The sequence below is a fragment of the Panthera leo genome, chromosome B4 (genome assembly GCF_018350215.1).
Source record: "Panthera leo isolate Ple1 chromosome B4, P.leo_Ple1_pat1.1, whole genome shotgun sequence".
In the NCBI taxonomy this organism is placed as follows: Eukaryota; Metazoa; Chordata; class Mammalia; order Carnivora; family Felidae; genus Panthera; species Panthera leo.
The window spans coordinates 53,345,323-53,372,144 of record NC_056685.1 but is presented as its reverse complement, the minus strand read 5'-3'; the positions used below and the strand labels follow the sequence as shown (position 1 = coordinate 53,372,144).

The 26,822-nt window shown below is 36.2% G+C and overlaps 1 protein-coding gene across 3 annotated transcripts in view; it reads right to left on the bottom strand.

Annotated features, from left to right (window-relative positions):
* Nucleotides 1–26,822, bottom strand: part of PDE3A (phosphodiesterase 3A) — a 321,058-nt gene that overhangs the window by 10,057 nt on the left and 284,179 nt on the right. For all 3 annotated transcript variants that reach the window (XM_042945939.1, XM_042945940.1, XM_042945941.1), the window contains 9 exons: nt 23,910–23,995; nt 20,714–20,868; nt 19,207–19,344; nt 13,210–13,321; nt 6,612–6,725; nt 6,280–6,479; nt 4,445–4,648; nt 3,075–3,230; nt 638–896 (listed from right to left, as the gene is read on the bottom strand). In XM_042945939.1, the coding sequence (XP_042801873.1) occupies nt 638–896; nt 3,075–3,230; nt 4,445–4,648; nt 6,280–6,479; nt 6,612–6,725; nt 13,210–13,321; nt 19,207–19,344; nt 20,714–20,868; nt 23,910–23,995 (1,424 nt within the window). The remainder of the gene's footprint in view (nt 1–637; nt 897–3,074; nt 3,231–4,444; nt 4,649–6,279; nt 6,480–6,611; nt 6,726–13,209; nt 13,322–19,206; nt 19,345–20,713; nt 20,869–23,909; nt 23,996–26,822) is intronic.

Here is a 26,822-nt window from a genome sequence, read left to right as displayed (position 1 = left end):
TGTGGGTACCTTATCTAAAATTTTAACTTTTCTCTGCAGTATTTCATATCCCCCCCCTTTTTTTTTAAATCGAGCATTTATCAGTACCTGACTTATTAAAGACTTACTGACTTGTCCTGCTTAGTGTCTACCAACTCCACTGGAAAGAAAAGTCTAAATGGGCAAGGATTTATATTTTGTCTGATTTGTTCATGGCTCTATCTTCAGTACATGGAAGAATGCCTGGCACAGTGTTGATGCTTAATAACTACCTCTTACCACTTCACATGGCTTTCCTTGAACTAGGCCAACAAAAGTCTATTGTTGCTCTATATAGTATGTGAAATTCCTTTCATCTCTAAATCATTAAGATACTATGAAGAACAGGCTTCAACCACTTGATTTCTTTTTGCTTCATAACAGAGAATGTATCCTTGTATGAACATGGTATTATAATAGATTCCACAGTCTATAATTACTATTATTATGATATTAGGGAAGGGAAGTTATCCACAATCCAATGCAGATGATATGTGGACACAAACTATGTAGTTCATGAGAAGCATAAATTCATCCAAACCTATGTAAAAACAAAAAACAAAAAACAAAACAACAATCCTAGGAAAAACACACTAGAAATAGATTTTATAAAACTTACTTGGAGCTTCATTATTTTCACAGGTTTCCTCTTCATTTGGTGCTTCCTCCTCCTCCTCCTCTTCTTCTGGGTCATCAGTATCTCCTGACTCATCACTGTCTTCCACCCATTTCCCTGGCATTAGTCCTGCTGAATCATAGGAGTTGCACAGAGGACCCACAATGTGAGAGATGAAGGATTCCTGAAGATTGGCCAACTGAGGAGCAGAACGGTCCATGAAGGGGCTTATTGGTAACCCAAGGCTGGCCTCTTCATCACCCTGGAAATAGGAATTTAGCATGAATAGTCAACCAGAAAGATAAATGACATGGAAAATTTAAAATACTAGTAAAGTCAACATTCACTTGGCATCTAAAATTTGCAATTATGTAAGAACCCAGACATTCATGTGTGAACTCCCTCTTTTGCTTGACTGCTAAAAGATTCTACTCAAATTACTAAGATCCCTGTAGAAATGTTTTGTTGCTATTTATTACTTTTGTGATCTTGAGATTTTGGCTTTTGATTAAGGGGAAATAGAAGAAATGGTCTAATGTCTCAGTAGATGGTACTTCTTATTACACATGATTCCTCCTTAAATGAGAATATAAATGCACTTTAAAATGCAATGCTGGGAATAATTATCCAACAAATACATGATCTATCATGTTTTCTTTTTTTTTTCTTTTGCCTTAGCTGCCAGAAATCTTAGTATAGTTTATTGCTCAATTAAAGGTGCTATCTTATCCCAGCTTTTGGTTGAATTATATCTTCTGTGATTATATGGTTTCTGAAAGTCTTATTTGGCAATATGTTTATCAGTACTATTGTGTGTTTTTATTTTGAACTGCTTCAAATCTTTCTGGAAAAAAAACAGATTGTAAACTAGTAGTCATCTAGCAAAATTAATGAAGGAAATATACTTAAATACCAACAATGGTTATACCTATGTAGAATGATGATAAATTATCCTTTTTATTTTTCTTTATTTCAATATTTGGGGATTGATTATGAATTAATCTCATTTCTAGAAAAGTATCTAGAAAGTATAAACCTTTTATTCTATATATGAATCCTGTCTACAAAACTTTATAAACTTATAAAATTCTTTCTAATCCCTCTTTAAATATGTCCAGCGATAGCAGGCAATTTATTACTTATTTCTGGATTTCTTCATAATACAAATTTTTTTCTCTCATTGTCTTGAAATCAATCTCACTATACCTTCTATAGACTGGTTATATCCACACCATTTTTAGGGAAGGAAAAAGAAATCTCATGTTTCTTAAAAATCACATCTTGGGGTACCTGGGTGGCTCAGTAGGTTGAGTGTCCAACTTTGGCTCAGGTCATGATCTCACAGCTCGTGAGTTTGAGCCCCACGTCAGGCTCTGGTGCTGATGGCGCAGAGCCTGGAGCCTGCTTCAGATTCTGTGTCTCCCTCTCTCTCTGCCCCTAACCCACTCGCATTCTGTCTCTGTCTCTCTCAAAAATAAATAGACATTAAAAAAAATCAGGTCTGTGTTAAGCAATAATTTATCTTCTTTAATCTCCACAATGTATGATCACTTAACACTAAATTTGTATGTCAGCCTTTTAAGTATCTGAAGACAGTTATTACATCATCTCCATTTTCTCCCGTGGTAATGATCTTCACTTTTTTCATGTCTTTTTATGTCACTGATCCCTGTCTTTTACCCATGATCTACTGCCTCCACATTCCTCTTAAGAGAGTAAATCACAGTACTCAAAACACAGTTTCAGATATAATTAAATCAGCATAGGATAATATGGGGAAGAGCACCTCATGTTTATGTGTTTGGTAGGTTTTTTGTTAGTGTGTTTATTTTCACATTATCATGTCAAATAAAATGCCTATTTTTAAAGCTTTTTTGTATGCTGCTGTTATTGATCACTAAAAGTAAATGAACTTGGGAGTGCCTGGGTGGCTCAGTTGGTTAAGTGTCTGACTCTTGATTCCAGTCAGGTCATAATCTCATGGTTCATGAGACCGAGCCCTGTGTCAGGCTCTGTGCTGACATTGCAGAGCCTGCTTGGGGTTCTCTCTCTCCTTGTCTTTCTCTGCCTCTCCCCGCCCTCTCTCTCTGCCCCCCAACTCCTGCTCTTTCTCTCTCAAAATAAACATTAAAAAGTAAATGAACTTAACCTCATATACATTCACCCATATAAACTACCTTATAATCAGTTTATAAAAAAAAACAATATGTCAATGGTGTTCCTAATGTCTCACTAAGTCATTTCATTATCTCAGTATCTTCTCCTTCCCCTCCCACACTCCCACAATCCTTGCAAATTGTGTATGTTTAGAGTTTTTAGTCAGCGCATTTTCTGACGTATGAATATGAAAGAGATTGATCACATTTTACAGCTTTTGGAAGCTTTTCTGAATTTATGAGCAGCCTAAGTAGGAATTAAGATAAACAGTTAAGTTAGTTACCTGTTCATAAAATTCGTTGACAATACCCTCTGTCCACTGGAGATGGAGCTCTTTACATTTAGCTGGCCCATTGATATCAGCCAACTTTATACACATTTGACAAACCAGTAGACGATCATTTTCATTGGTCCAATCTATTCCAACATCATCATTAACCTGTTTGAGGGGCAAAGTTAAAATGTGTTTTGCCTCAATGAAAGCAAAAGTTGAACAGATAAACAATATTTATTATCTTCCTAACATGTAGAGATCAGAATACCAAGAAATGAAGAACTTCGTACTTATTTAAAATAACATTATTGGCTTGCATAACAGTAAAATAGCTTATTGGAAAACTAAAATAAGAAATGATGGACAAAATAATTATTAATTATTGAAGTGAAAATAATGCTACTTAAAATTAGCATAGGGGCGTCTGAGTGGCTTAGTCGGTTAAGCGTCCGACTTTGGCTCAGGTCATGATCTTGCAGTCTGTGAGTTCGAGCCCCGCGTGGGGCTCTGTGCTGACCACTCAGAGCCTGGAGCCTGTTTCAGATTCTGTGTCTCTCTCTCTCTCTCTGACCCTCCCCCATTCATGCTCTGTCTCTCTCTGTCTCTGTCTCAAAAAATAAATAAATAAATGTTAAAAAAATAATTTAAAAATTTAGCATATATATGTAAAGAGGCTGTAAATTAAAGTGGATAAATAAATAAATAAAAAGAGACGCCTGAGTGGCTCAGTCGGTTGAGCATCTGAATCTTGATTTTGGCTCAAGTCATGATCCCAGGGTTGTGGGATTGAGCCCTGTGTTGGGCTCCATGTTGAGCGTGGAGCTGCTGAAGATTGTCTTTATTTCCCCCTTTGCCTCTCTCCCCTGCTCATGCTCTCTAAATAAACAAATAAATAAAATTAGCATATATTACCAATTACCAGTAAATAAATATAGCTACAAACGGTAAGAAATTTTCTTAAGTTAAATTTTGGTGTTTACGTTTGAAGTATGAAATTTTGTTTTGAGGTTTTGACCTTTTCTACAGTCAGATAATTTATGTTAATATGCTACAGAGGTGAGAGTAAATTAAATCAAACAAAAACCCAATGACACTGAGATTTTTATTTCTCTGCAGCACAAAATGTATGTATGTGTACACACACACACACACACACACACACACACACACACACACACACATATAAACAGCACCTCAACTTCTCAGGTTTCTAGGTTAGGACCAATGTCTATATATCTGCTTCTGGTTAATCATTTTATTGCATTTTATTTTCACATTTGACATATAAAAGGTGAAAGCAATGAATTTTGTTCCACACTTTGATTCCATGACATCTTTCAATATGGTCATAAAATGAAGACTGGTACAAATCTACTTACCTTGGCATTAAATTTGGCTACGAAATCAAAGTGTTTCTTCAGGTCAGTGGCCAAAATTGCTTCAATGACGAGGAAACGAAAATGCTTAAATTCCACATGGTCAAGATTAACTAAGAAGTTGTACTCTGGACGGGACATGAAAAGATTCCATGCAGCAGCTGCATGATGGTTCTCCAAAACTGAACGATCATTATAGAGCACCGCCTAAGCAAATAAGTAAGAGACTGAAGAGTTCAACTTTTAAATTAAAAAAAAATAATAATAATACATGAGTATGCAAAGCTTTCGGAATTTTCTTTTTTCACAGAACACAGAAATTTAATCTTGTGACTGTTGGTTATTAAGAATTATATATTGTAATTACATTGATTGATGGTTACTTTTCTTGGTTAAATTTCCTTTTTTATAAGATGAAGTTCATTTCCTTGAACTTTATTCTAAACTCTTGCAAATGAGGGGCTTAGAGTTAGCTTTTATCAGATTTCTTTGCACAAGAATTTAACTATTTAAAACAATCCAAATACACTAAAATCCCTAGGAGGTAACTCAGTTACTTTCTGCATCTAGAGTAAGAATTACCTTTTCTTAAACACATATAACTAATACATAGGAATGGAATCCCTGAAAAGCTCATAATTTAAAACATTCTCACCTCACAAGCAGCCATTGAAAACATCATCCTTAAAGTAGTAATTGAAGGTATATAATAAATATCTGCTTGGAATTCTCTAATAATGCTCAAGGACATTGCAAAAGAGAAGGAAGTTGCCTAAAAACTGCTTGAAGGTTAGTGTGGCAGATAGATGACAATACAGGGTTAAAAGGCATAAGGATAAAAAGGAGAGCCTGAGCACATGAAAATTTACATTGAACTAAGTAAAAATGCATACATGTGTAGGAAAATATGCATGACAAATGGTGCTGGCAAAATGATTTGCCCATCTTTAGGGAAAATAATTCTGGGGTAAGAAGGACATGCTGGAATAAGTTTAAAATAAGTAGGGAAAAAATATCAGGATACTTTTGTAACATATAGATTAGAGGAAAATCTAGTCTAGTCTATATGACAGGTGGAAATAGGGGTTGGGTAAAGGACAAAAGTCAAACAAGAAAAAAACAAAAAATGTATGAGACCAGATTGTCTTCTAGATCCTCTAGAAAGAAAAACAGGATCTCAGAATACTTAGTAACATGGATCCAGCTAATTAAATGAAGGAGAAACTTACTGAGTTTAATTGTATAAATGGAGATGCTGAGATACTCAGTGATTAATTTTTGACTTAACTTTATATATGAAAATGAACTTCTTTAAAGTTATTGTTTTTGGAATACTATGTTCAGATAAAAAAAAATTCCTTCAAATGAATGAAATAAGTTGATGTTTAAATCCTAATCAATAGAAATGTCATAAGAATCATGGTTGTTATAATGAATATATCTCAAATGAATAGGATTTATATACAAATAAGCCCCATATTCTTAAAAGTCCAAGAAAGGCTGGGTTCTCTAATCTTTCCAAAAAAGAGACTTTAGTATAGGTTTGATTTTCTTTGTTGAGAAGGTTCATTAATATGAATTCAACTAGCTTTTCTTCTTAAGAAAACTGAGAAGGGAGTCCCATGGGTAATAAAGTTGCATGCCTGCCATTAATATCTTGGAACAAACATGATATATTTTCAAAATTAGCTTGGTCTGTAAGATTTTTTTCCTAGGGCTAAATATAGCTTGGCTCATATTCATTTGGTCCCTATTATAAGTCAAATTTATAAAATAAATTTCCTTTGGAAAAATCTCTAAATTGAATTATCTCTTGTAATCAAAATTGAAAGATTTACCTGAGGAGCACTAGTTGCAACCAGGAAAGCATTAGTCCTTCCTGGGTGATCATAATCATGCATGGCTGCAGCTACATACAGGGCCATTAACTCTAAGGCAGGGATATTTCCAGACAGACATCCGTATTTATCATCAGGCACATTATACATTTTTGAGAATACGTATCCCATATGTCCATGTGTAAACCCACTGTCAGAATCTGAGAAGAGAAAATGAAAGTAACAGAAAGTTTTAAAAGGTATTAAAGCGATACCATTTGTCTTGACTTCCTTTTTTAAAGAAATACTTTTCCCCCTAGTTACAAAGAAACACAGATATACTTAACACGTACCTGAATCACTTGCTGATCCGTGATCATTAATCACAGTTGAGTGGCCTGGAATAGGTTGTGTAGTAAGATACCAAACAGCATGTAAGACGTCAGTGGCATGGATTCTGTTATGATCTTTAACCAATGCAAAGGGAACAGTCATTAATTTGTGAACTTGGGGTCCAAGGACTAAGAGTGCCATCTACTGGATAAACATTTTAGTCTTAACATTTTAATACCCCAGCAAAAACATTCAAGGACAAATACTCTTTGATTACTCTTCCATTACTCCAAAATATCCATAGTGACAAGAAAAGAAAAAAAAAAGCACACACAACATTCATTATTCATGCAGATGTCTGAAGTGGAAAAATCTGTGTGCAGTCTACCAGAAACCTAACATATAAAGAAAACTCACTATGTGAAACCCCTGTAATGTTTACCTTTATATGTATTTCCATGCTCCTATAAGATTATGCAGAGGACCAAAATAAAAGAAAGACCCGTGACATACTTCAAATAGGTCAGATCAATGGCCTATATCACCCAATATCTCATCTCTGATAAATACCATGCAAATATATTCTGTGAATAAAACATAGTACTATTCTTTTGTATCAAACTTAAAACACTGGTTAAAAATTACTAATATATCTTTTATATGTAGATTAAATCCACAAAGCAAAAATCAAGAACAAGAATCAATGATGTTCATTTTGGGAATACAGCTCTAGGACATACCTACAGAGAAAAATAAAAGCCTCTTTGTACATTAATGTAGGGAGTTGAGTCATTGACCATAGAGCAAAATCTATGGGAAAACCACATCCTCTAGTTAACAATGTCATTATCACAGGAAGGGGGTCTATTCTATGTGTGCACCTCAGCTTCTACTGAACTGTGACAAAAGGCCCGGTGTGCTCTTGGCTCACCTTCTTTTTCTGGTGCAATTCTTCCAAATTTTTCTCTTGTCTACTGGCCCTTCATAGTATTTCATTGAGTGCTATGCCTTACCCTAAGTCTACTAACTTTACATACTTTATTTCCAATGGCCAACGATCATACAGTCTCCTCCAATATAGATTATATCTCTGAATAATACTCAACAGATGAAGAGAAAAGAGAGAAAAAAAAGAATAATAATGGGACTTGGAGAGAAACATCTGGTCCCTGTTCAGGGAAGAAAGAAAAAACTGACACTGTGTTGGTGGGCACACGGAGGGAATGTGTGGAGATAGTGCCTATTCTCCTACATTTCTGGTGACTCTTAAGAGTCAGTCTTTATGTGAGGACATGTAGCTAGATCTTATGTAAACACCCCAGCAATTCAGTCTTGTGAGGACTTGAGAAGATGTGTTCAGAAGAGCTTTGAGAAACAGATAACCCAGGCTCCCAAGGAGGAAAAGAGGAAAACCTGTGCCCTTTGCCATTGCCAGATATTATCTAGTGCCCTAAAGAACAACTGTATTGAAACTGGAGTCTGTATCTCTGCACATGGACTATCTCAAGTCATCCAAGGCCATTATATTTTACATCCACACCTGTGCCATGTACAAAATTGATCACACTAAACGTTTCTGGATTTAGGTGAGATCTGATTTTGTCTCTTTTCTGATAGTATTACGTGGGTTACCTTAAGTGAGTTAAAATTCTCAGTATCATTTCCTAATCTTAAAAGTATAGACATATTAAATAATGGTGCCTTATTATAGCACAATGGTACAATTGTGAGAATTACAGAAGACGTATTTTTAAACTCCTGACACATAGTAAGCTTGCAGTTAATATAAATATAAGTCACATAAAATAAATTATTGCTGTTGGAACAAGATGGTACAGATCACCAATTTTCTTCCAAAATCCATCCTGGATTTGTTAAACACTGAAGACCTAAAAATAACAGCTATGCTAAACCCTTGGGGGACAGAGAAGGCAGGGATGTTCCGGTAGAGGAAGAAACTGCCCAGGCTGCCACTGTTAGGGGATATATCAGGAGAGAGCTTCTAAGTTCTTTTCTCCCCCTTTGTGGCAAGCTGGGAAAATGACTGTGTGCAAGTAGTTCCCAGTCCTCTTCCAAGTCACAGAAACCTGTGTATGCACCCAGCATCATGAAGGGAGGATGGGGGCAATATCAGGCAGATATCAGGGGGCAGTATCTGGTGTTGGCAGAGTCTGTTTGGGGTGACAGACAACATCAAGTACAGATAAACCTGTGGAGTTACTGCTTCCTGCCCTATTCCCCACCCCAAGGCCCAGGGCCAGAAGGCTTCACAGGTAATTTCTGTGAATTTTCAATGAATAATCTTATCTAAATAATCTGGTACTGAAAATATAAAAAAGGAGGGAAGCTGCCCGACTCATTTTATGAGGCTAGAATAATCTTGATTTAAAAATTAGGTAAAGAGGGGCGCCTGGGTGGCTCAGTCGGTTAAGTGGCTGACTTCGGCTCAGGTCATGATCTCGCGGTCCGTGAGTTCGAGCCCCGCATCGGGCTCTGTGCTGACCGCTCAGAGCCTGGAGCCCGTTTCAGATTCTGTGTCTCCCTCTCTCTGACCCTCCCCTGTTCATGCTCTGTCTCTCTCTGTCTCAAAAAAATAAATAAACGTTAAAAAAAATTAAAAAAAAATTAGGTAAAGACAGTATATGGAAATAAATACCCCCTTTGCTTTTGAATATAGGTTCAGAAATACTTAAAACAATAGCTAACCAAACCTAACTCCTTAAAAAAAATATCTCCAGTTATGCATGTGTAGATCCAGAAGAATAACACTGTCACCATATGCAAGATGGAAAATCACCTGCCTTCTAAGCAGTCAATAACATGTTTATTAAATAAACATTTACTTAGCATGTATTATGTGCAAGTATTGTGTCAAGTGCTAATATTGCTGCTGTTCTCGCCATCAGCTTTCTGATGACCAACTCAGGAGCAAAGGCACCCAGGAAATAAGCCAGCTAGGTCCACATAGGGGATTTTGTAGGACACACAAACATGCTTAAATATTCCTCTTCTTGTAGGCAACTGAGAGGGATAAGTAACAGTATCAGAGCTATCATTACTATCATCCTTCTTCCTTCATCTCTGCATTTTGGACAAACCTCCAACCCCCTCGGTGGTTCCCCCTCCCATCTGGTAAGCCCCTCTGCCTCTCTGACAACACATAAACGCACATGCACACACACTAACACATAATAGGCCCTACCTCATACCCAAAGCCTGTCCATCTCCCTCTTCTGTCTTGATACACTTGTTTTCTCAACTTTCTCCTGATCCCTCAAGCACAGAGTTGAAGCAAACTGGCGTGGAGGGTTGGAGTTATACGTAAAATTCATACATTTTTAGACCTATAGATTTTCAATTTAAAATTCTGTCTATGTGCCGATGGAAAAGTGTTAAAAGAAGAAAAGTGACAATGTAAATATTTTCCCCTTTGGAATATAGCAAATACTGTAATATTTCTGCCTTTCCAGCTTATGCTGCATCACCTCAGGATCTACTTTTGAATTGGTGGGCACATGACATACAGCTCAGCTGAACTGAACTGAACACAGATTGAGCAATATTATTCTCTTACTGCCATTAAATAGTACCTGATCACAGGTATTTCTGAGACATCATACCCATTTCTCCAACTTCAGTAAAAGAATGAGAGGTGTTAGGTAACATATATTTTAGAGATGAAATTCTCCGAAAAGAGAAAAAGCACTCTCAAAAGTAACTTTGAATTTACTAATGAATATCACCTGATGATTTATCTTCTTTACCTGCCAGCATGCCCAATTGAAAAGGACTGTGAACAATATTAAACATTATCTCTCTGTGCAATTGAATATAAACTATACCTTAATCTATCCAAATCTTTACTGAGCAAGTATATATTTGGTATCATATTTCTGTCAGTGAGTTGCGTACACCTATACCTTGTCATATCTACCTAGCTACCCATGCCTATTTTATTTTATTTTTTTTAAAGTTTAGTGTGTGTGTGTATGAGAGAGAGAGAGAGAGAGAGAGAGAGAGAGAGAGAGAGAGAGAGAGAGAACGAGAACTGGAGGGGGGGGGGACCAGCAGGGGAGGGGCAGAGAGAGAGGGAGACAGAGGATCCAAAGCAGGCTCCACGCTGACAATGGAGAGCCCGATGCAGGGCTCGAACCCACAAACTGTGAGATCATGACCTGAACCGAAGTCAGGATACTTAACCGACTGAGCCACCAGTTGCCCCTATTTTTAAATCTAGATTCTTCAAATTTTAATAAGGGTTCTGGGTACAAATTTAAAATATTTTTGGGTACCTGGGTGGCTTAGTCAGTTGAGCATCCAACTCTTGATTTAGGGTCATGATCCAAGGATTGGGGGATCAAGCCCTGTGTGGGGCTCTCCGTTGTCAGTGTGGGAGCCTGCTTGAGATTCTGTCCGCTCCTCTCCCCTCTCATGCTCTCAATCAATCAATCAATCAATCAATAAATGCTTTCACATTTTCCCGCTTCTTTTAAAAATTATTAAGGGTGTACTTAGAAGTCTAATTACAATTTAGTTTCTATTATTTTAGGTGACTGTCATATTAAAGTTAATCTAACCCATTTTAGTTACTCTTGAGTTTTTTCATTTAGGTATGGGTTTATTTAGATAGAGCTATTAGAAACATAGTTCTCCAGGAATATGTATTAAAGTTAAGGACACATAAAACAAATTTTTATGTAGCATAATTATAATTAATAGTAAACAAAGCTTTTAATAAATATCTATATTAGTTGAAATTTACAACACAACCACATGCAAAGAATTACTATTGAAAAGTGATCACCAATCAAGCTAAAACTTTCCTGTGAGAAGGTATCAGTGAATTCCCTTTATGGAAAGTGTCTGGGACTCCTAATAGAATAGGCAGGTTTATAATAAATTCTTTTCATATGGAATGAAGAACCCACTCTTTCAGGGAAAAAATCCATTCACTTGTAAAATAAAAAACTATAAGCATGAATAATAAAATTTAGACTCTGGAAACTTCTTTATACACTTAAATACTAGTCAACTCTCCCTATGATTTAATGACACACTGCCCAGAGAAACGTTAGTAGTTATTATATCAATTTGTACTCCATGGACTTGGCTATCACTGATTATGTTACTAAAATATATTTGGAAATACAGCAATTTGTAAATTTAGTCTGGTGACTAGCTGTTGAAAAATCAGTAACACTTATGTCAATCACTGGCATCCAACCAGGGGGAGCCCTGGGAAAATGGTATTAAGAAAGCAAGGCTTATCTTGAGATCCTTTCAACTACCGCTTTTTCATATTTTCCTCTCAATTTCCATGGCCCTATTGGCCAGACCTTCCCAAGGGGACCAGTGTTCTTAAGTTCCTCTTTCCTCTATACCCATTGTCCTGTTTTGCCTGCATTTGGGTCCCATATTCTCCAACAAATCTCATTGTGGATCCAATTCTCCATTCTCTTTTCCTATTACATGCCATTAGCTGTGCATTTTTGTTCCAATCAGATGGCATTTTGAAAAACAATATGTTAATAATGGATCACTAGTTTAATGTACTAGTTTAATGTCTGGAAATACCTGTACTTTATCTGTCTGCATAGAATTTTTATTTAACTTCAGCTCTTTGCAACTAGAAAAAGACATGGGATTCTAAAGTCTAAGGTGTATAAAAGAAAATTTAAAACTTAAAACTTAGAACATGATTTGAACAACACGTTTCTAAGACATGCCTCAACCAATATATGATGTCTATTTCTCTTGTTGTATGCCATTTATTTTCTAAAAGTACCACGTGATTTCTGCACATTTTCACAATTTCTATGACTGGATTTTTGGACATTTTCTTCCATACCATATATTTTGTAGTATTTAGGATGATGTTCAGATGAAACCTGCAATGCTCCATATTGGAAATTTAACATCTTCCCTCTGTTCTATTTTGCATTATTATAAATCACAAACTATCCTCATAATATTTAAAGTTCACAAACATGAACACTTGGTTCACAAAATCTTCCTTTGGTCTTCACATTTGTCTGATTTTAAAGGCTTCTAATAATTTCTTTGCAACCACTTAGGAGTGCCTCTTGTGTATTTTATTAATTATACCATCACCCACCTGTCCCTCAACACCCAGGCAGGTTTTTGTTATATTCAAGAACATCAGGAGTTAATGTTTTAACTCTGCAGATGCCAGAACAAAAGTTGAACTCACCCAATAAAAGGAGTACGTAATAAAATGAGCAATAAAGTTAACATTTAATTATTTGTGGGGCACACACTTAATTGTCTTACTAGGTGAAGGCACTATTATAACTCCTTTAGAATTATTACCTCATTTTACCCTCATAACAATCCTACAAAGCAGATATTATGATCCCCATTTTACAGATTGAGAAATGAGGCATGCAGAGGTTAAGTAAGACCCATGGTCTTCCACAGCTGATAAATGTAGGGGCTGGGATTCTGAAACAGGATATTATCTCCTAGTCACTATAGCATGCGGCCACACACTGTGTTTACCATGGGGAATTCTCTGCTAGCTGCTAACAATTCAATATCCCACTACCCACAGCAAATTTGACAGATTTTAAAGTATTATTTCACAAATAACATACTTACAAGGAATTTCCCTGTAACCAATCTCCAAAGCATGAAAATAATTCATAAATTCCCTAACTGGAATTTTGAAAGCTTCAAAGAGGCCCATGTCTTCAAAAAGTCTGTATGATACCTATAAACAGAAGCACAAGCTTTATAAAACATCAAATAATTCATAGCTAGTAGAGACACCTATTGGGAATAATAAGTCAAGTAACTATTGAGGAACTCTGTGTGTCTAGCCCTTGCAGTCCCTGACCACAAGGGGTATTTAATCTGTTTTTAAAGGTGGGGATATGCAACCAAGAAAACAACCAACTCAAACAACAGTATATGCACTGCAGAAACATATCAAGGCAATCAATTGTGTGTGATATCAACTACTAGGCAACACTACTTCCTAAATTGCTGACTGCAAAGTGCATAACATAAACACTAACAAATGAGAAAAGGCTTTAATTTGACTAATTTTTATTGAAAAAGAAATTCCAGAGGATAAAGGATTCATAGCTGTACCTTAGAGAAGGGGAAAGAATTATGAGAGAGAAAAAGGGTTACCTTGACTAAATGTATAGAGAAACCAATTTATTCTACTGTAGTATAAATACCATCTAAATTATTTTTTCCTCACATGTCTTCTCTTTCTCCTCCAAATATCTATCCTCCTTTCAGTTGCATTCACATCTCTGGCGACTCAAAGTCAGTGAATACCTTTGCATGTAATTGGCATATTTGACAGGCAAATGATGGAGAAAAAAATGATAAAGGCACAGGAGGTAATGGGGAGAGAAATGGTTATTCACATGGCAGAATGGAGGACAGCACCATTTCAAGTGGCCTTACTTCGTATCAAAAGGTACAGAGTTGGTTATAACTCAGGAGACTTTATGAAAGAATTATTCATCATTTTTATTATCTGCATCTCTTCTTAAAATTATCTTGAAATATTTCTTCCAAAGCTTTGATATATTGTTTCATAAATTTCTATCTTTTGTCATTTGACTTTAAATTTATTTAAACTTATTTAAAGTCAATGACATTCCATTTTGAAGCTTATTTAATTTGAGAGAGAGAGAGAGAGAGAGAGAGAGAGAGAGAGAGAGAGAGACAGACAGTGGGTGAGAGGGGGAGGAGCAGAGAGAGAGGGAGACAGAGAATCCCAAGCAGGCTCCATGCTGTCAGCGCAGAGCCTGATGAGGGGCTTGAACCCATTTACCATGAGATCTTGACCCGAGCTTCAATCAAGAGTCGGATGCTAAGCCAACTGAGCCACCCAGGTGCCCCTCAATGATATTCCTTTAATTATGTACTCAGTGTTTAACATATGTGTGTGTGTGTGTGTGTGTGTGTGTGTGTGTGTGTGTATATATATATATATATATATATATATATATATAAAGGGATTTCTATCTAAAATGAAACAGAAGGATATAAAACAAAAAAATCTCATACATGTGCTGTCAGAAAAATACAATTTAAAGACAGACTGATTTCCCATAAATGACTGATTTACAAAAAAAGTGCTAACACTGGGATTTTCTTAAGTGATAGGTAGTTGATCAAGAGTTGCCTCGTATCAACCTTGGGAAGTTGTACTTATGGTTTCCAGAGATGTGAACAAGGAATGGTCAGGGTCGGGCTGGTCTCACAAAGTAAACTGACTTGAGCTTTGCTTGTATGACTGCACTGGTTTCATCTGCTTGAGGAATTTTCAAACCTGGTCCCATTTGTTTTTTATTTTAACAGTCTCTAATTGAACTATCCCCTTTTTACATTTCCTGCCCATAGATAACAGCCCACCCCAAACCCTCAAGGGACTCATGATAGTTTGCTATAGTTTGCATATCCTAAATCACAGTACGTCTGTTATTCCTGAATAAACTCATCTTTTTGACAATTTTGAGTTTGCCTCAGTTTACTTCTTTAGGCTGGCATAACTAAAAAGGAGGGTTATTCATTCAGCATATATCTATTGAGCCCTTACCACGTTCCAGACAATTTTCTGCATATGAGGCATATATACAGGTAAACAAAACAAAGATCTCTTCCTTCAGGGAGCTTACGGTCTAGCAGGGAAGGGAAGTAAACAGCAGATATAATAAGGTATACACTATGACAAAAAGTAGTAAGTAATATGTAAAAAAAAAAAAAAGGGGGGGAGCAGGGGTGGAGGACTGAGAATACCAGAGAAGCTATGGAATTTGCTTTTTTAAGTATGGTGGTTAGAGCGGACATATCCAAGGCGACATTTGAGTAAACAATTGAAGGATATGTAGACTGAAGTACACGGATATCTGCGAAAAGAGTTTTTCATACAGAGAAAAAGGCCTGTGCAAAGGCCCTGAGGTATGCTTGCTGTGCTCAAGAAAGAGCAAGAAGGCCAGCATGGCTAAAACAGAATGAATGAGGACAGGAGTAGAATTTATGTTAGTAACAGCAGAGTGGGATTGGGCAGGATGCAATGTTGGGGGTTTGACAGCTAGACTGACCATTATAAGATTTTTACTCTAAGTGAGGTAGGGAAACCCTGGAAGAGATTAGAGCAGGGAAGTAACTTTATTTGACTTATGTTTTAAAAGCATCACCATAGCTGCTGTTGGAAACAGATTATACCCTAGGTACATCAACTTCTATATGCTTTTCTCCACTCTGAATGGCAAGTACATTGAAGTTTTACCCTTTTTGTTTGGAACATAACATCCACACCTCCTCTCTTTAAAAATGCAACAGAAAGTGAAGTTAAGGTTTCTGTAATATTTCAAGCTGTTTTTTTTTTTTAAGTTAGCTCCTCTTTACTACTGCTTTAGTCTGTATATGAGTTCTTGCTTATAAATACCTAAAGGACTTAACTATGCATGTTACTTCAGGGACCTGTCCGAGATCACACAGCTGACATTTTCAGAACCAAAATTCAAGCCAAGCCTTTTTTGGCTCCAAATTTTGTGCTCTAAACTGTGTTAGATCCTACCATTGGTATGTGAAAAGCAATGTTTTTAAGATTGCAAATAACTAAAGTTTCCCATTACTCTCTTAAACATTTGAAAGATGAATTGAAAAAATTAAGACAACAGGATATCTTAGAGTATGGTTTTAAAATAGGAGAATTTTCACTAAGATGCCATTACAAATCAACCACTAATAATTTAAACTACAAATAAAGATTCCATTAACCAGGTAAATACTGGTAACTGGAAAAAGCAAGCACTCTTCTGAAATCTGAACCATGCCCTTTTAAATTTGTTAAAGTAAATATGATAGTCATCAAAAAGGCAGTCAGTATATTGAGACTGAAAAGTCATTTCCATTGCACATATGTCTCTTTAAAAATCTTTTGAAGTGAGATTTTTTCTGTGTAGTTTCAGCCAAAAGGTGATTTCTCGGAATGTTCAAGTTAATTCATTTCAGCTGTCCCAAAAATCTTACTAGGGTAAAAAAAAAAAATATGCCTTTCACACAGTGAAAATTTCATGATTTTGTGCTTATAAACTCCAATCAAAGAAAAAAAATCCCATAAAGTTCTACTCAGCAAGACAAATAAAACTGCATTTTCTCAAAGTTCAATGTTTTGTAAACCGGAAAGAAAAAATAGTGACGTACTAAGGATCATGTAGTTATGTATTTATTTTTGAAAGATGACTGGAAAAAAAAAACATTAGTGAATTTTACTGCAATCTAATTGTTCATTACATCTAATTTTTCCATTGTGTACTCCTATCCAGGACTCTTACAAAACATTTTGTGGCAAAGCTGGTCAAGGGTCATATTCCCACCCCTTGTTCCCAGAAATTAAAGGGGAGCTAGGTACTTGGAACAGTATTTGCTATACTGTCACTGTAGCTAAGAAACCAACTGCTACAATAACCATTTTCCCACTGGCTCAAGCTCTCTGTTCCCAGTTTGAAGACAGAATAAGTGAATGTTTTATGAGGGGCTGAGAAACAGCTGAAGGTAAACAAGTCAATAGTATGGATTTCCTGTGGCACCTGAGTGGCTCAGTCATTTGAGCATCTGACTTTTGATTTCAGAGCAGGTCAGGTCATGATCTGATCTCATGGTTCCTGAGTTCGAGCCCCAGGCTCTGTACCAACAGTGCGGAACCTGGTTGGGATCCTCCCCCTCTCTCTCTCTCTCTCTCTCTCTCTCTCTGCCCCTCCCCTGCTCGCGCTCTCACTGTCTCTCTGAAAATGAATAAATAAACTTAAAAAAATAAATATGGATTTCAAATCACAGGTCCGATATTTACTATATAACTAGATGAATGGGATATGCTGTTTTAAGCCTTGGTTTCCTCTTCTGAGAAACAAATTAAACAGAATACCTGCATCAATGTTACTGAGAGGATTAAATTGCAGAGCTTGGGGGAGTCTGTGACATACGTATCAAATACCAAACAATGTGAAAATGTTCTCTTCACAGGAAACACACTGCAGTGAAAGGGAAAGCAGAGTTCGGGGCCCACTGCCATCGCCTCTTGCTGTACCATTCCAGGGGTATTTCCAGGTAAGATCCTTCCCTCAGAGGTGCAGTCTGCAAGGGGGTTCAGAAAGTGGGATACAAAATCTCCCAGGAGGAGTCCCGAGCTGTGAGGTGAAGGTGGACTGGATAAAAACAGCTGCCCTTAAAGCTGTCTTCACGATCACCTAGCATAAAAGAGGTTGCTTAGCACTGAGGAGAAGGAAAGAGAGGAGAAAATGGGCCCACTAACTCCTAGGAAAGGTGCAAGGGCTGTCACCCTAGGCCTCACAGTGTTCATGGTTAGAAGACAGTTTAGCAGAGGCAACTACATGGTACACAGACCATATAATTATTTTGACCTTCATAAGCCATCAATCATTTTAGCACACTTTTCTGTGTAGGAAGTTGAATTGCCATTATTTTGACACATATCTAACTTCCCTACTAGTCCCTTTAAGGCACAGACCTACTTTTCCTTCTTGAAGACTAGCCTAGTACTTTGCATTTGTGGATCTGAAAAACAGAGGAAAGGCCCCTCTATCATCTTCCTTCAAACCTTCAGGGATCAGGAATCCTCACCCAGAAACTCCACACTTAAGATACTTGTTGAGAAGTCTGAAGAAAGCCTGTCTCTGATGCATGGGGTAGAAAATCAGTATGACACGTGATTTCTCTTCTAGTGTTTTCCAGGGAAATGTTGGTGGCTCCAAAAATCTGGGTCTTGAATTCTACGTCTCATATTAATTTGGTGGTCCTTAGCATCTCTGCTGTGCTATTTAGTCAATCTATGAGAACACACTTGAAGCATTTTACATAAGCTGATAAATATTATTGTATTAGCCCCTTTCATTGAGGGTGTGTTCTGAGAGGTGTTTGATAACAGAACAATTCCAGTGTTTTGTTTTGTTTTTTTCATTTATTGAGATCATACTCAAATTCTTAATTTCTGTGTTTTCTTTCTCCTTCAAGGACACAAATTTATATATTTTTTAATGTGGAAAGTCTTGAAAGTCGTCTAGCTTAAGGAAAATATACAAAAAGTCTTGTTAACTAGCAATAGTTCATAGTCTATTTCTTGTGATACTTAATGGTGTCTTCTATATTAGAACAGAGAACTCTGATATGTTTCTCACAGCAATGGAAGGAAACGTGTTTCTGCACAATATCTTACTTTTTGGTAAGACCTAAACACTGAAATATTAAAAAAAATTAAAAAATAGTCATTGGAAAAAAATTATAGACAATAAATTACTATTTATTATTAGGTAGCTTTCTTATCTTGAGGGCTTGTATCGCCTTTTATTTCTTTTGTCCCTGTTCCTCTCCCCTCTGTCTTAAAAACTACGTATTTTAATTGTACATTATGGTATTCACTCACTTGAAATTCCAACTTCTTTTGTTGACCCACTACCAAGGAATCTACAGAATGTGAGGTACTAAAACTTCCTTTCTCCACCTGAAGTCTACCACCAGTGTCAAGCATGTACAGAGCTTTAACCAACCATGGAGTTTTGTTTTTTTTTTTCCTACATTTAAAGTCGCACGTATGAATGCATTCCTTACCTGGCTGAGAATACGGCCACATTTTCTTCCTATTTTTTCCACCAAATCAAAAATCGGAAAATTCCAAGTATTTAGCTGCTCCATAATTGAGTCCAAGTTATCCATGACAAGAGGTTCAGGAGCAAGAACTGGTTTGTCCTATAATGAAGAAGAAAATATTTTAAGAACATGTAATTTTTTTCTACGAAGCAATTTGCACTTTGTTCAACAACTGAGTTTACAAAAATAAATGACTTAAAACTTCAGGGTGAATGAATGATCTTAAAAAAAAAAAAAAAGCAAGGTGAATAAGACATTGGTCCCAAAGTAAGGAGAGAAGGTCCTAACGCTGTTTCATACCATGAATTTTGCGTATTAGGTGCCTGCCTATTGCTGGTTCATATATGCCACAGAAAAAAATGGATGTTTCTTTCCTAATAGAACTGCTTTTCACCTACTATGGGATTCTTCAATAAAGACTAAAGGACTTTAGGATGCTCTGAAATTGTATATAAATTTATCTCTTTAGAAGTATATGTAAATTTTTCTGGGAGGGTTCCTGGTTTATATTGGACTTTCAAGAGAAACCCATGATGGGGGAGGAGTCAATCACCCCCTACTCGGCCAAATTTATATTATTGTTTCAAAATCAGCATTAATCCTATGATAACTGCCACATTTTTCACTATTTTTATTTAATTCATGTGATGTATGGTTTATAAAGAAACCCGCACTAAAGAAATGTAAAGACATTTTACAATATGTTCTAAATGAGGATATTCTTAAGAGTACATTTACCAAAAGGTAAAAATAAAAAATGATAGTGAGGATTAGGAAACATGCAAATTACATTATCTGACAATCTCTTTAAATTAAAAGTATAAATGGTAACTCAGGTAAAATAAAAATGATAATAGCAACAATGGATAATTACATGACAGTGAACTATTTTCTACTATTTGCTGCCTCCCCAAGGTTAATCAGACTCAAATGTATGCTTTTATCTTCTTTAAAAGGATCTCTATAAACACCCCAAATCAGTCATCATTAAAGGATATTTTAACGGGTAGCAAGTGTCAGTATAAATCTAGCTTAATACAATAAGGAAAATAAATATTGGCATGCTTTCTAAATAAAGGAAGTGCTAGGAAAAAGTAGCAGAAGCCCTAAGACAACTAACATATTTCACTTTTACTGATGTTTATAAAATATTTTTTATTGGATGAAATAATTTTTTTTCTATGCACTTTTACATTTACATTTTTAGATTCTAGGATTAAACACCTGTAGTCACTTGTGGACATGAATATTTATGGTTTTAATCACTAAATAATAGAATCATTAAGAGACTGATATACTTGCATAAGGAAAACATATACTGACACACATAGGTATGGCTATAACACATGTGTGCTCCAAAAGAGATACATCTGTAAATCTAACGACTCAGGGGTCTGTTTCTAAGTCAATTTCTGTAACAGAAGGCAATCTCTCAAGTAAATGAATGAGCGCAGTGATGTGGGGCTACCAGGAATATCATGGTCTCAGACGTGTAGGTGCCACAAGCCGAAGCTTTCCTTAGAGGCTCTCTCGGGCACTCGGTCTCATCTTCATTCTGTACAATATCACTGCTATCGCTGTTGTTATTGGTTTCATAATCAGAGGTAACTTGAGTAGTGTCATCTGCAATTACAAGAGAACAGATTAGGATGAAACCTGCAAATGGAAAAAGGGGTCCTATGTGAGCGCATATTCCTAAGCGAGTAGGGAAATAACTGCTTTCATGAGCTGACACGCCAAGAAGGTGAGATCATGAAGTGGAGAAAAGTACACATTTTTTAACCCAAGAAAATAGACAGAATTATGACCTGTGGTTTATATTACGCTCAGTTATTCCTCAGTAATAATATGTAGATCAGCAGTTTATACTTTTTACAAATCTTATAACATTATGTTCCTTTTTCCTTTATGCATCCGCCAACACATTAAACCAGCAAGTAGCTGACAAAACACTAACTCCAGAATGGGTACATGGTAGAAGTTAGCTGATAGCTGAGAACAAGGTGGTGTCTGTGGGACATGGCACAGTAGCATGTGCTGAAGGACTGGGGACATCTTGTGTGTCCAATCTCCATAGGAAGCTGTGGCTTTCCTCCTTAGATGCCTCCTTCCACTGTCTCCCATTTCAATCAGCACTAAACTATGCTAACCAGAGGCCCAATCAGGTAAGGTGTAGAGTCTGTAGAACATGCTTCTGGGGCAAAGACCTCGAAAGAACCTTCTCATGGCTGAACAAGTGCCTGAATGAAGTTTACTGTGTGAGTGGCCATGTGCTGGACAGCACTGAAAGCACCTTATTTGTACTAACGCCTTTAAACCTACACAATCCTGAGGCGGGTTTTACAGCACATCACTGCATTACTCATATCCTTACTTTGCAGAAAGGAAATGGAGGCACAGAAGGGATAAGTAAATGGCTTAAGGCACACAGCTGGTAAATTTTGCCGCATGACTTTGAACCCATGAAATCTGACCCAACGTCCTATATTCTTTACTTTTGATAAAGCCTAGCTTTTTTTTTTCTTTTATGGTTATTGCTAAGATCCCTATGGAATCTTTGCTTTCTCCTAAGTCACAAATATATCTTCCTCTGTTTTCTTTCAGAACCTTTATTGTTTTAGCTTTTACATTTAGGTCTATGCTCCACCTCAGGACCATGTTTCATATGGTGTGCAGTAGGGGGTGAAATTCATTTTTTTCCAACCCTCTTGGAATGCTCTGGCATCTTTGTTGAAAATTCAGTGATGGTGTAGACACGGGTCTAATTTGGGGCTTTCTGATCTATTCCATTTGACCTATTTGCTGATCCTTATTCCTGCACCACACTATCTTGATTACTATAGTTTAAGTCTTGAAGTCAGGTAAAGTATTTCCTCTTTGTTCTCCCTTCTCAGATGTGGATATTCTAGTATTGTTGTATGCCGTCATACCTTTACTATCTAATTTTTCTGAAGTTGTTAGCGAATAATGGCTTTTGTTAGGTAGACTATTGCAATCAGGGGTATCTTATAAGACTTTTCCAAGGACCTGTCTTTCTTCCATCTTTCTCATGAAGTTTGTTCTATGTTAGAATGAGACACAGCATGAAAATACAATTGACAAGTTTCAATCTCAGAATTTGTAGAAAAAATGAAGAACACTCAAAGGCCATAGCTCTACATGAGGCCACAAAGGAGATAAGAAACTACTACCCATATTCTATCAGACTCTAAGTAGAGTCAAAGAATATCAGGGACATAAGGAAGGGATATTCTGAGTCTTCAGAATGCTACAATATCACAGAGAATTCTCCTTTTGAATTTTTCTTGCCTGTGTCCCTTGACATATCTGCTGAAGCAGATAATCACGAACCATTCTTGCATACCTTTATCACCCTAAACTCTGTAGTTCAGAGAAGCCATTTTTTTCCTACCATGTAGATCTTCAGCGCTAACAAAAGCAAGTCCCTAGATCTGCATCAATAAAAATAAAATAATAATTACTGTAGTGATGGCAGCAAACAGTGGGTCACTGTTTACATTACTTACAGTGACCTAGATACTATTAAGTATTTTACTTGATTTTTTAAATTGAAGTATAGTTGACATAAAATAATGTATTAGTGTCAGGTATACAAAATAGTGATTCAATAATTATATACATTATGCAGTGCTTACCATAAGTGTACTTACTGTACAGTTATGATATTAGTGACAATATTCCCTTTGCTCTACCTTTCATGCTCATGAATTATTTATTTTATAACTGGAAGTCTGCACCTCGTAATTCCCTTCACCTATTTTGTCCATCCCCTTACTCTATTCCATTCTGGCAATAACATTTTTTCCCTGTAGTTATGAGTTTGTTTCTGTTTGTTTGGTTTTCAGTTTCCACATATAAATGAAATCATGTGTTATTTGTCTTTCTCTGACTTATTTCACTTAGCATAATAGCCTCTAGGTCTACCCATGTTGTCACAAATGGCAAGATTTCATTATGTTTTTATGGCTGAGTAATATTCTGTCATGTGTTAGGTTGCTTCCATACCTTGGCTGTTGTAAATAATGCTGCAGTAAACATAGGAGTGCATATATCTTTTCAAATTAGTGTTTCCATTACATGTTTTAAGTAATTTAATTCTCACAACAATCCTGTCTGGTATGTACTGTTATCATCCACATCCACAGATGAAGGAATTGAGTCACAGAGATTACAATACAAACTAGTAGACAGTCAAATAAAGGTAAAACCAGCCTTGAATGCCTGTGTTCTTTTAACCTCTCCATGACATTGCCTCAAGAAAAAGCCATTTTTACAAGCTTATAGTGATTCTCAGCCTGTAATGGAGATCTCCAGAGAGTTCCCTAAAAGGGATGACCCTTCAGTGTCCAAGATAATATGACATTTCTATATAGTTCTACACATTATATAAAATGACTTCTAGTTTTAAAAATACATACATTTGTGTATAGATATTGAAAACCATTTTGGATAACTTTGCATCAAAATTTTACCCACGATTAGCTCTTAGGTAGTAGGACTATGGATGATTTTGTCTTCCTTCACTATCTTTTTAAATTTGTTATCTAAAAAGTCAGAAATATATGTTACCTTTTTGATCAGAGGAAAAAAAAAAAAGTAAAGTGATTTCCATTTTAAGCAAAAGAATCCAAACAAAGAATTACCCGTTCTGCTTGGTGTCCGAATGGTAGCACTGCTTCTCTCCAGGGGCACAGCAGCCGGGGTCCCTTGGGGATATGGCCTGCCACAGCTGAGAAATATTGGAACAGCTGTAAGTATATTCTTTCTTTTCAAAAAGTCACAGACATACACCATCTATGTACACATGAAGGGCAATAATAATCAAATCTTTCTATCTTCCACTTATTTGATAGAAAACCTCATTTTGCTTTATATACAGATGTTGATATGCTGATATACTGTTTTCTTTTTTGTGAGAATGTCATCAATACAAATGATCAGAAACTCCACTCAACGCTCATCTTCCTCTATAGTCTAGACCATAGTTGAGGTGAAACTACTGGCAAAATCGTTACGTTATTTAGAGAATCCTGGGATTGTCTGCTACCTATTTATAATAATGATTTTGGAGGTGCTGATGCACATTTAGTTAAAAAATATGTTTTCCAGTGGAATCCCTTTGTATCTGCTTAAAAGCCTCATTATTAGATTTATTTCTGTGGATTAAGAGACATTTTATGCCCAAGGAGCCCTTTAAGAAAAGATTGCATATGTGAAAATAGAATGCTAGTATGTTAACTTTTTGTCACAAAATAAAAATTAATTTTTTTTAATATTGACCGGTCACTGTTAAGGCCCTAAGGAAATGAAGAAAGTAGAGATACATTTTGATGAAGAGTGAATGTAAAACTGACTAGCACAGAACACTAGTTGAGAAAAACAGGCCAAAGGGGTATGTTGTGAGTAACCTAGAAAAATGAAAATACTTGAGAGACTGGGCTCTTTAACAGAGGACTTTGGAGAATGTAGGACACTTATTTTCTCAACACTTTTGACTGTTTCATAAATTAAAAAGCAACCCCACAAATGGTTGGGCAAGTTTCTTCTCTCACTTATCTTGTTTAGAAACTCCATGGTTAGATTTTAATTCTGCCTTTTGCTTATGGGTTCTTTTCTTCTGCCTAATACTACAAATGGTCTCGGACGGTTTTGTTATTTAACCACAGATTATTCACTCTAAAAGGAAAAGAAATGAAATGGTTCATAATTTAATATATTAAACGTCTCATCACTTTTCTTTTCCCTGAATTGTGCTTAGATATATGTTGTAGAGATAAGCATTTTTCTAGGTAGAGAATATTTTCATCCTAAGTAAATTTATTTTCAAGCCTTAAATGTAAGTGGAAAAGCATCACATGTGAAATATTTCTAATTATGAAATCCCATCGCTTTGATTTAGGGAATCAAAAGAAAATGACTGGACCAAAGTGGGGGAAAAAACAGACACAAATGATGGGCTTACATTCTTGGGTGACACTTGGTAGATGCCGGGTTTATTAGTTTTAAGAATTTTCATTGCAAGATAATACTTAAAAGGAACACTTAAATTAGTAGTCCAAATATACTACCTCTTATGCCAAAAAAATGGCTTGTTGCGTAGACATTACAGCAGCCAAAAGACGGATTCAATGCCAAACCCTTCGAGTTCAGCAGGGGAAACCACAATAATTAGTCGTGTGTTTCTGGAGCTCTCTGTGCCTACATGGGTGGTTGCCTTGAAGGCAATAATAGAACATGGTTTGAATTACAGATTTATAAAGCCCAAACAAATAAAAGACACACTACTGGATTTATAAACATTACTGAAAAAGCAGGCAGTGAAATTGTCTTGTTTTTCTCCAAAACCTCTTTTATAAAAATCCCATTAACATTCTTCCTGCTAAATTCACAAAAAAATAGACTGTGATGAGAAGAGCTGTGTGAGTGGTAGATCAGAACATCTCTGCTTTCTTTAGGCAACTTATTTCCCACAAGTCTGAAGCCCGCAGTGGGAGAGTCTCCCTAGAAATGCTGGAAGCAGATGTCCTTGATGGTGATTACTCCACTGAGCTTTGTCTTGGCTTAGGATGCATACCACAAAAACATGTTTCTTAAGGATGTTCCATCAAACACTAGCTCCATGGGAAATTACTGTGTGTTCACCTAAAGAAACTGGTTATGTGGTCAGATATATTCAGGAAATGCTAGATGAGACAAAAACCAAGAGGTTTCTTTTTGCAGGACTTCTCAGAGCTTTTAATAAAGTGATGTGTGTTGTGAATCGCTGAGGGAAATATACATGATAGGTCTGTTTTACCACAGATCATGCTTTGTGTGTGGGGAGGTGGGGGGAAAGATGGGATTAATATTCCACATAAATTATTTCATTAAAAAAGCTGTCATAGAAAGGGTAACAGAATAACTTTTGGATGGTAAAATAACTTTTTACTCTGACCCTGGACCAGGAAACTAACAAAAATGATTTCCCTTTAAAAATATTTGTAAAGAGAAAAGAATATAGTTTTTGAATAAATGATCAGAAAATGAAACGTGTGAAGCTTAAATCTGGGTCTGTGAACCACCAGGTGATAGTAAACTATCAATATGTAAGTCATTTATGCAAATGGTTATCCTCAGTAACCTTAGAAAAGAAATAACACTCTCATGATTATACTTAGTTTAAAAACACTCAACTCTTGTAGTTAAAAGAATACTGTAATGCTTTAAAACCAGTTCTTCAAGTTGAAGCTATTCTAGAGAACAATAATATTACCATATCAGTAAGAGGAGGTATTTCCTTCTCAGGACAATGTTGGCAAAATAACTACTCTCACCATGCTAGGCCTTTTTTTTTATCCTCTGTGACAAGACATGACTTCTTATTTCTAATTCTATTTAAAAATGATAGAGCAATACAAACCGATTGCTTAATTGCATTCAGAGACCCATTTGGTCCAACTGTAACATGTCGTGTTATTTGCATATTTTCAAAGTGGGAATTGCATGCTTAAGATAAAATACCCTTAAAATCAATATAAAATCCTCCCTGGACATAAAAATATTCCAACACATGGGGC